A 10,541-nucleotide genomic window follows, 5' to 3' on the forward strand; every position below is an offset into this window, starting at 1 on the left:
GAGGGGTATTTTGGTTGAAGGGAGAACCTTGGGGGGCACAAACCACACATTTGAATCAGAAAGAGCCCCCAGCTCACTGACCACCCCACAGACATCCTCACCTCCCAGCTGGGAGAGGCTGAACAGATGGTATGAAGGGAATCTAGATGATCCTCTGCAGCCCAGAGATGCAGCTGCTGCTGCAGCCACAACTGTGAGGGCAACAGGTCTGAGGAAGTGATTTCTGGCTGAGGCTGCAGTCAGAGACTCTGTTTCCTGCAGTGGACCCTGGGAGACGGTGCAGATACAGTCTGTAACCTTCAGTCAATGACCGTGAAGGAGGGGCTGCCTGTGCCTCCTATCCCATTCTCGAATCCAACCCATGGATTTTCTGGACCGACTTCAGCCCAGTCGACCCACCTTCAGATCCTGGAGGTGGCCAACAGACACCATAATCCCCCTCAGGCCACAGACCCTATCAAACCTCTAAGAGAGAATCTGGGGCTGACTCAACCTCCTTGGGGCCCAAGGGCCCACCACTGCTCTCTGAGCATCAGGTTTTCCAAGATGTGGGAAAGTGGGAAGACTTTAGGATAGAGAAATATTATGTGAAATATGACTTGCAATATATGACACTGTTTCTGGAGGTGACAAGAAGCCAAGGGTCCCCAGGAGAGAACCCTAGAGACAGGAATCACCTGCTCCTTATCTGGAGGTGGGGGTTTGGGGGGTTGATCAGGATCATGGGGCTGAGAGAGTGGGAGGCTGATGTGGAGGTTGCCCCCAGGATGATGCTCTGGGGTCTGAGTCTTTTTCTCCTCTCCAGCTTGTACCAGATACTCCAAATCTACACCCCTTTCACCTGATGTGCAACCATCTTGGATTCTAAACAGCACTATGTCAGCAGCTTGTGTAAGAGGATGCTTTTCTCCCTACTGGGCCCCAAGCCCTCTCCCCTTTCGTAAGTCCTCACCCATACCTCAGGGTCCCAAGGTCATGACACCAGCCCTACATGCCAGGTGATCTTCCTAGGAGGTAGTAGGTCTGTGGATAGAACGATCAGAGATGTTCAGCCCATAGTTAAAAACCTATATGTGATTTTTCAGGCCTGATCATAGGCAAATAGAAAGGTTTTCCCTGGCTGTCCTCATGGGAAGCCACCATCCCTTCACTCTTGACTCCGGGAGCTGGTCAGGTGGGATCTGCTTCCCCAGTAGAGAAAACTGAGCATGAGTCCAGGAGGCAGGACTTGGGGGCTCTCGTCCTTCCTTGCTGCCTTACTTGGGCAAGCCCCTTGCCTGTCTGAGCTTCAGGGTTCACCTGCCACATGCAGAAATGGGCCCGGATGATCTCAAAGGGGCAGTCACAGCTGACTCTGTGGTCTGAAGTTTCCTCTTCTGGGCATGTGGCCCTTTCTTCTTACCACAGGCTTCCTGTCTCAGCTTCCTCTGCCCTCCCACAGCTGCAGTTTTCTCTTCTCTCTCAGAGGGACCCTGGAAGGAGGACCATCCCAGGGCAGGAGGACAGAATGTTGCTGCATCTGCTGCTGCTGCTGCCTGTGCTGTGGGGAGGTGAGTGGTCAAGGGGAGAGGGGACCCCACTCTGGGGAGGCACCAGAGCTCCAGGCTGAGTTTCTCCCTCTCACCAGTGCCCACGGCTCAGGATCAGAGGTACCAGCTGAAACTACCGGAGTCCGTGACAGTGCAGGAGGGCCTGTGTGTCCTCGTGCCCTGCAAATTTTCCTTTCCCTGGACTGCCTTTGGAACCCTCCACGTGTTTTGGTTCCGGAAAGGGGAGGATAGAAACCGTAATTCACTGGTGGCCACAAACAAAAGAGAACAGAAGCTGCAGGAGAGCACCCAGGGCCGGTTCTTCCTCCTCGGAGACCCCCAGGCCCACAACTGCTCCCTGAGCATCAGAGACGTCAACATGAGGGACAGTGGGACTTACTTCTTTCACATGGAGGATGCCTTGAGGAAACACTCGTATCTAGATAAGACGCTCTCTCTGCATGTGACAGGTATGGTAGGGGCCCAGGTAAAGGCCCCAGAGTGTGAGGCACTGGAAATAGAAAAATGAAAGTTCTGTTCTTCCTAGGTGTGGGGTGTGGTGGGGACGGTGGTGGAAAAACCCTGGGGCAGGCTGAAGATACGCCAAGGGGCCCCAACATCCTCCCTCTCCTCACTAGCTTTGACCCAGAGGCCCGAAATCCTTATCTCGGGGCCCCTGGAATCTGGCCTCCCCAGGAACCTGACCTGCTCTGTGCCCTGGGCCTGTGAGCAGGGCACGCCCCCCATCTTCTCCTGGACATCAGCTGCCCTCACCTCCCTGGGCCCCAGGACCCACCTCTCCTCTGTGCTCACCCTCACTCCACGGCCCCAGGACCACAGCTCCAGCCTGATCTGTCAGGTTAAGTTCCCTGCAGCTGGTGTGACTGTGGAAAGGATCATCCAACTCAACATCACCTGTGAGTGTTGGGCCAGGACACTCGGGTCACTGGGGGGGGGGGGGGCGTCCAGGGCAGAGCTGGACCAAGCTGGATATAGGGGTCCTGATAGTCCAACAGGGAGGGTTCCTCCTTTACCTGTTTCCATGGCTCCTGGGGGGAAAGGCCCAGTGCCCACTCATCAGTCACCATGGGTGTTAAGGCTGCTACATCTTTCTGTCGCAGATGCTCCACAGAACACGGCCATCAGCATCTCCCAAGGAAACAGCACAGGTAAGAAAGAACCTCTTCTCTCCAGAGCTGTACTGGATGCAGGTCTAGCTAGATCTAGAGCTCCAATTGTCCGGGGACTAAGTGAGAGATAAGTGAGAAGCCAGCTACTGAGGTCTGATGTGGGGAGAGCACAGAGGAAATACCCTACAAATCCCAACTCCCTGAAGTTAATCTTTTCTCACCCATAGCTTTCTCTGGCCAAATCCAAAGGAAGCTGTCACATCCCACTTGTTTCACCTTCTCTCTGACGTGTTAGCTCCTCCTGCTTCCATAGCCCCTCATTGGTCCATTAACTGCATTTGTTCACTACATCCCTGTCCTGAGCCCTCTGTCTTCCATCTGCCCAACACTCTGAGCAGCTCAGGGAAATCCTCTGGGCCTCTTCTGAAAGCCTGAGGCCTGACTCTCCCAGTCCCCTCTTCAGAGTTAGTGTAGAGAGAGATGCCTGCTTCACCCACCCCATCTCTCTCTGTCTTTGCCTCTTTTTTGGCATCTCTCTCTCCAAAGCTCTCAAGATCTTGCAAGACGCCTCGCCCCTCCCTGTCCTGGAGGGCCAGGCTATGAGGCTGCTCTGTGTTGCTGACAGCAACCCACCTGCAGAGCTTAGCTGGTTCTGGGGGTCCTCAGCCTTGAACGGCACCCCCATCTCCACCACTGCCATCCTGGAGCTGCCTCGCGTAGGGACTACAGGGGGAGACTTCACCTGCCTCGCTCGGCACCCGCTGGGCTCCCAAAATGTCTCTGTGAGCCTCTCCATGGTCTGTGAGTGTGGAGACCCCCGGGGCAGGACATCTGGTTCCTGGGGAGGGCATAGACACCACTGACCTTCTCCCTCCTCCCCACAGACCCCCCACAGCTGCTCAGACCCTCCTGCTCCTGGGATGACCAGAGTCTGCGCTGTGGTTGCTCATCCCGAGCCCAGCCAGCCCCCTCCCTGCTCTGGTGGCTGGGGGCGGGTCTGCTGGAGGGGAACAGCAGCAACGCCTCCTTCACGGTCACCTCCAGCTCCGAGGGTCCCTGGGCCAACAGCTCCCTGAGCCTCAGCGAGGGGCTCACCTCTGGCCTCCCAATCAGTTGTGAAGCCTCGAATGTCTATGGGGCCCAGAGTGCCACTGTCGTGCTGCTGCAAGGTCAGTGGTCAGCCGAGGGGTGATGCCTGGGGAAAGATGGGCCTGGATGCTTCTTTTAGTTTCCTAGGGCTGCCGAAACAAAGTACCTCAATCGGGGGGTTAAACAATGGAAATTCATTGTCTCACAGTTCTAGAGGCCATAAGCCTGAGGTCAAGGTGTCAGCAGGGCTGGTTCCCTCTGAGACTGTGAGAATCAGTTCTAGGTCTCTCCCCCAGCTTCTCGTGGTTTTCTGGCAATCTTTGTCGTGTCTTGGCTTGTAGAAGCATCTCTCCAATCTCTGCCTTCATCTTCACATGGCGTTCTCCCTCTCATTGTGCGAATTTTCCCCCTTTAATGAGGAGATCAGTTATATTGGATCAGTGCCCAACCTAATGTCCTCATTTTAACCATTACTGCTTTAAAGACCGTGTCTCCAAATAAGGTCACATTCTGAAGTACGGAGCAGGGAATATGGCAGGGTGTGTATGGATTTCAACATATGAATTTTGGTGGGGGAAACAATTTAACCCATAACAGCCCCAGAGAGATGGAGCTTGGAGGAGAGACACCCCAAGGCCCGGACCAGAGTGGCTGGGGGTGTAAGATCCTCAGTCCTGTGGCCAGGAGAAGGGGCGGGTCCAGGGTCTACAGGGCAATGGAATGCAGAGTGACTGAGTCCTGTTTGGGGAGTGGGTACACTAAGGGAATAAAGGGAGAGACGTGGCCAGTTGGGAGGATGCCATGTATTGGGGTTGGAGTTCACTCAAAACTCAAATTATCTACAGGTAAATCAGAACCCAGGGCAAGGTGGGTCCTGGGAGCAGTCGGGGGAGCTGGCATCATGGCCCTGCTTTCTCTCTGCCTCTGTCTCCTCTTCAGGTGAGAGTGGGCTCCAGGGACAGAGGGAGAGACTAGGGATGGGAAGGGCATAAGGTCTCAGAATCTCAGAAATCCTGAGCTGGAGGAACTGGACTGGTTGGAAAGTCAGGAACCAGGAAAGAGAGGCTGAGTGGTGGTGTGAATCAGCCTATAACCAACAGGGCTAAGTATTGGGTCTCTTCCCAGCCCCTGATCCAGCTCTTGGGGTAGGGGGAGCACCAGGAGAGGGGCCCCATTTCTGCATACCTCATTCAGCACTTCCATGCTCTTCACAGGGAGTAGGGGGTGGTCTGCATACTCCTTGCCCCAAATAACCAGGCTGAAATGCCCTGGGCTGTTCCCTTAGAGTGAAGACCTGCAGGAAGAAGGCAGCCCAGCCAGTGCAGAGCATGGACAACGTGAACCCAGTCGAGGGCTCAGGCTCCGGGGTGAGTGAGGGGACGTGTGCTCCATTCAACATTATCCCTGGTGGATGCTGCCTCGGGAAGGGCCCGTAGGAACATCCTTGTTTACATGCAACACTCCCCAGAGTTCCACACGTGGTCATTTTAAATTATTGACTCAACTACTCTGATGTGTCTCCTTCTGGTGGGATAAGTGTGTAGTCCCGTTAGTTTGTTGGAGGTATTCATGCTTCATCTGTCAGATGATCATATTCCCCTGGAATATTAGCCTTTTCTTCTGGTGTTGATCACCGAGGAAGAGTAATGGCCCAAACCGAGTCTGTGTCAGACCCACTGGGCACAAGGAGAGTGGTGGACATGAGCTCTAGGGTAGAGAGCCAGGGTATCCCAAAGTCACAATTCATCACTCCATTTACATTTTCCAATCTACCACCATGTTTATTTAATATCAACACTGAACTTATTGAGGTATACTTTACACAGAATAAAATGCACCCATTTTAAGTATATGGTTAAATGAGTTTTGACAAGTGCATACACCCTGTAACCAGGTCCCCAATCCAGACATGGAGTATTTCCCTCACTCCCCAAAATGCCCTTGTTCCCCTTCCCAGTCAACCCCTGATTTCCAGTGATCACTGATTTCTATCATGACAGATTAGTTTTCTCTGTTCCAGAAATTCATATAAATGGAACCTGCAATATTTACTCTATATATCTGGCTTCTATCACGTCATTAAAGGATATAAAAATCCTGAACACGTATGCCCTCAATAACAGAGCATCATTCATCAAAACAAATGAACAAAAACTGACAGAGATGCAGAGAGAAGTAGACATACCCACAATCACAGCTGATTATTTCAAAACTCCTCTCTCAGTAACTGGTAGAACAAGGAGACAGAAAGTCACTTTTTTACTTCAATTTTCTTAATTCCCTATATTGTTTCCCCTGGTTGATCTTGGGGAATGGAATCCTCACTGTGTGCTAAGTCCCCATCAGGAATCGTGGGTACCGGAATCAGGACATATCTTTTCCATTACTTTACTTACAAATTTTCAGTAAATGTTTTGTTTTAAGGAATGTCTCTTGTAGGCAGTAGAGCATAGTGTTTGAAAGCCTGTGCTCCAGAGCCAGACCACTTGCATTCAAATCCCCTTTCCCTACTGATAAGCTATGTGACCCTGGACAAATGGTGTTCCCTCTCTGACCTCTGTTTATTTTCTGTGACATATGGGACTATGAGGAGACCCTGTGTCACAGAGTAGTTGTGAGGAGTACTTAAAACAGCATCTGGCACACACTGAGCACAGGACTCATTATTATCAATCAGAATCCTTGCGTCCTACAGCTAGTAAGTTCCAAGGGCGGTTTGTTGTTGTTGTTTTATTCCCTGTTGCATTCCCAGGGCCTAGAGGAATGCCTGACTCATAACTCACAGCAGGTACTCAATAAATGTTTCTGGAATAAAACATTGAATAATCATATTGCTGGAAAACATTTTCTATTAAAATCTCTGTCTGTGTCTTTGATGGGTGAGGTTCATCCATACTCAAATACTGTATGATTATTCACAGACATGTTTCTTTCTTTCCCATGTTTTGGCTGCAGTATATTAGCACAGCTGATCTGTCATTGAATTTCATCTTTCTTTTGCCCACTCTGGGCAGCCTTCTCCTTCTCTTCTATTCGCTCTGCAATAGCGAAGCCCTTTCCTCCTGATCTGAGGACTGCTTGTCTTTGCCTCTCTGAGCTGCTGTTTGATGGTGTCTGTTTCATGCATCTGTAGCATGAGGGTGTTGTGAGCAGGAAGCAGATATGGGCGAGTTGTCTGGTGCCATCTTTCATGCAAGCCGTTCTCTCTGCTCTGTCTTCTAGGACCTGTCTGGAAACTGGCTATGCCCCCCCAACCCCTGCTTTGTATTTCAAAATATCTCCTATCCCAAATCTAAAACTTGAAATGTACTTGTTTTCTATTTGTTTAGTACCTGCCTCTCCTAGAAAATCATCAGCTGCTTGGTGTCAGGGGCTGGGTCTGCTTTCTTCATCACTCCACACACAGCACCTGGCGCACGGCCCCTACAGAGGATGGCGGCATAGTGAGAAAGAGCTGGATTTGAGTCCTGGCTCAGTGGTGCATGTATAGAGACATGTGTCTTCAGGGCAATGCATGCAATCTCTCTTAGCCTCAGTTTTACCGTTTGTAAGATGAAAATGATAATCACATCCTCTCCCAGCATTTGTTTTTAGAATATAACATGATTAATATAAATACTCACTGAGGATTGGACAGTGCTAATTATTAACTATTTTTGAATAAATGAAGGGCAAAATGATCAAAGTTCCATCGGTCCCAATCCCATTCTGGTCCTGGCTACTTTCTCCCTGACCCTATTACCCAGCTCTGAATCCTTCTCTTCCTTCCACTCAGGCGCATCAGCACCAGGTCTGGACAGACTCCCCTTCAGACCACCCAGCCCCTGCAGGGGCGAGCCCCGTCTCAAGAGAGGAACAGGAGCCCCACTATTCTCTCCTCCAATTTCCCAAGCCTCAGGAAGAAAAAGGCACCAACACCGAGTACACAGAGATCAAGACACACAAGTGAGGGATTTTTATCTCACAGTTCTGGAGGCTGGAAGTCTGAGATCAACAAGTCAGCAGAGTTGGTTCCTTCGGAGGCCTCTCTCCTGGGCTTGCAGACAGCTGTCTCCTCTCTGTGTCCTCACATGGTCTTCCCTCTTCTTATAAATGTTTCCTCTTCTTATAAAGATACCAGATGTATTGGATTAGGGCCCACCCTAATGACCTCATTTTCACTGATATACTTCTTTAAAGACACTGTCTCCAAATACAGTCACATTCTGAGGTCTTGTGGGATAGGACCTCGACTTATTAATTTTATGATTTATCAGCCCATAACACTCAGCCTCTAATTGTTTTAAAATTAATGGCCTTCCTGGCAATGGAATGACTCCCCTAGTATATGTGGAAGACCACAGGACTTGTGTCCAAAAGAACTGAGTTCAAATCCATCTATACCACTTATTGACTGAGTCCCATTATCTCTCTGTGGTTCACTTTACTGTTCTGCAAAACAAGGGAGTCATCCTTCTAATCAGATTGTTGTGAATGAGCCTTGAAAACATACATATAAAACAGTTAACAAAATCTTGGTGCAAAATTATTTGTGAACTCTGAACACAGTCTTCTGTCAAGACTTTTGTTGGCTATTTTAGTGAAAGTTTCTGCTCACAATTTCTCCTAAGGCTTGGAGGGGCCAGTCCCATAGGCCACAGAACTTTCTTCTCTAGGACTGGAAATGAGGCAAGGATGGCTGCTTTAACCACTTCTGTTCAACAATATATTGTAGATCCTTCCCAGAGCAATAAATGCAAGATAGAAATAAGAGCTCTCCAGGTCATAAGGTAAGAAGTAAAAGAGTCTATATTCACAGATAACACAATTACGCCCATGGAAAATATAGTTATTCACAAAGAAGCTGCTAAAACCAATAAAAGAGTTTAGCAAGATGTTAAGATATTAGTTCAAATGAAAAAATTATTTTTCAATGCTATATATTGGCCAAGGACAATTAGAAATTAAACATTTTTTTAAAGATGCAATTTACCGTAACATGAAAAAAATTGAATGGAATATATGCAAGCTCTGGACATTGAAAGAATTACATAGTATTGCATTAAGTAATGAAAGAAGATCTAAATAAATGGCGATATATACCGTGTTCATGGATTGGAAGACTCAATATTGTTGGGATGTCAGTTTTTCCAATTGATCAATAAGTTCAATACAATCTCATATTCTCAGTGAGAGCTTTGTAGAAATTGATGAGCTAATTCTAAACTATGCAGAGAAAAGCAAACAACTAGAATATCCTAAGAAATTTTGGAACTGACAATAAAGCCATTGAAGGAGACCCCTCCAGTTCCTGTCCCTCTGTCCCAAGATACCTACCACCTCTTGCACAGCCACCAGCTATGCAGGAGAAACATGTCCTCCACATCAGGGAGCAAGTCTCTTCTCCCAACAAATCCCAGTGGACAATGATTCCCAGCCTGGTGGTCCTCATTCCTTGTGTCCTGAGCACCAAAACACCCAGTAGAGTGGTCTGCATGGGCAAAGCCCCAGAGGCAGGGCAGAGCTTGTCATGTTCTGGAACAGTGAGGGGCAGTGTGGCCGGGCAAGGGGACAGCTGTCCAGAAGTCAGTCATGGAGGCCAATGGGGCCGCTGTGGCAAAGTGGGCAGTTGTTCTCTCTCCTTTAATTCTCTCTACAACCCCATCCCACAGAGAATCCCAGCTGCCTCTTGAGAGTTCCCGTGTTCCAGGCCCTCTGATGAATTAAGTGTGCTGTCCCACCTACTCCTCATGACCTTCCACCATGACAGTCCTGGTCACGTCCCTTCTGCCAATTCCATCTAGATTTCTAGTTCCTGATGCCTCATCCAGCTCCCCACTGGACAGTAAGGAGAGTGTCCTGGTCTGTCAAATTTACCTCTCTTTCTCCTCTCAGAAGAGAGTAGGACTTATCCCTATGTGTTTGGAGAAATGAAGGAAAGGATAAATGACTGAAAGATGGCCTCCCCACGTTGACAAGAAACATAACTGAAACTTAAGGATTAAGAAAGTTTGAAATGATGTGATGCCAACAGATATACCAGGAAGAACTAAAAGTTCTTCCATAAAAACATAAAACAGTTGGTGTCACTATCTTAACATCAGATGAGTGAGTCCTTGAGGTAAAGAGCATTAGGAACGGGCACTTCATAAAAATCAAAGGTTTAGGTCGCTTCCCCATAAAATATAAAATTCTAAATATGTATGCCTCTACAATGGAGTCTCAAATTCACAAAACACATAAATTCACAGAATCACAGCTCCTGTCACAGGAAGCTCCGGGTGCCTAGACACTTATGACTCCCCACTGGACAGTGACTCTTGGGGCAGCACTCGGGACTGATGTGTGACCTCGTGAGCAGAGAGGGGTTGTTCTACCACGTGGCCCCCAGCCCACTTCTCTCCCATCTCCCATGTCCCTACATATTAACCCTGGACCAACCTCCACAGACATCTACAGCCTGTGACTTCGGGGGTGTGACCAGAGGGACGTATTTCACTTTGCAGAAAATGACCCCTGACGGAAAGGGCATCAAAAGGGAGGCAGGAGATGGGCTGGGGCCCTGTATGGGGCGTGAACTTGGGTGAGGCTCTCACCCTCTCTGGCCCAGGCTCCCCAGGAGTGGATGTGGGTGGTGGATGATTGACTCCATGGGCTGTCCTGCCCCTGACAGTGTCTGGGTCTGAAGTTCCTCCTCTGAGGAGGGTCCCTGTTCTGACCTCACCCTCAGCTTCCTGTTGGAGCCTCTACAAAATCTCGCAACTTTTAGGTCCTGAGAGAGAACTCTGAGAAACAAACTTTCCTGGGGAGCCTG

The 10,541-nt window shown here is 49.4% G+C and overlaps 1 protein-coding gene across 1 annotated transcript; it reads left to right on the top strand.

The window, feature by feature from the left end:
- The first annotated feature begins 1,449 nt into the window (after positions 1-1,449).
- On the top strand, positions 1,450-9,143 carry LOC131397242 (sialic acid-binding Ig-like lectin 5). Its single transcript, XM_058530009.1, has 9 exons — positions 1,450-1,550; positions 1,628-1,999; positions 2,168-2,446; positions 2,651-2,698; positions 3,206-3,460; positions 3,544-3,828; positions 4,594-4,687; positions 5,034-5,115; positions 7,524-9,143. The coding sequence occupies exons 1-9, from the start codon at positions 1,508-1,510 to the stop codon at positions 7,695-7,697; spliced, it is 1,632 nt and encodes a 543-aa protein (XP_058385992.1). The 5' UTR covers positions 1,450-1,507; the 3' UTR covers positions 7,698-9,143.
- Positions 9,144-10,541: the final 1,398 nt, after the last annotated feature.

The sequence above is a fragment of the Diceros bicornis genome, chromosome 34 (genome assembly GCF_020826845.1).
Source record: "Diceros bicornis minor isolate mBicDic1 chromosome 34, mDicBic1.mat.cur, whole genome shotgun sequence".
In the NCBI taxonomy this organism is placed as follows: Eukaryota; Metazoa; Chordata; class Mammalia; order Perissodactyla; family Rhinocerotidae; genus Diceros; species Diceros bicornis.

Bases quoted from the DNA above. Each gene is read 5' to 3' on its own strand.
- LOC131397242 (XM_058530009.1), top strand. From the start codon at position 1,508: ATGTTGCTGCATCTGCTGCTGCTGCTGCCTGTGCTGTGGGGAG. The intron at 3,461-3,543 runs GTGAGTGTGGAG...TCCTCCCCACAG, and splicing joins TGTGAGCCTCTCCATGGTCT to ACCCCCCACAGCTGCTCAGA. The intron at 5,116-7,523 runs GTGAGTGAGGGG...CCTTCCACTCAG, and splicing joins TCGAGGGCTCAGGCTCCGGG to GCGCATCAGCACCAGGTCTG.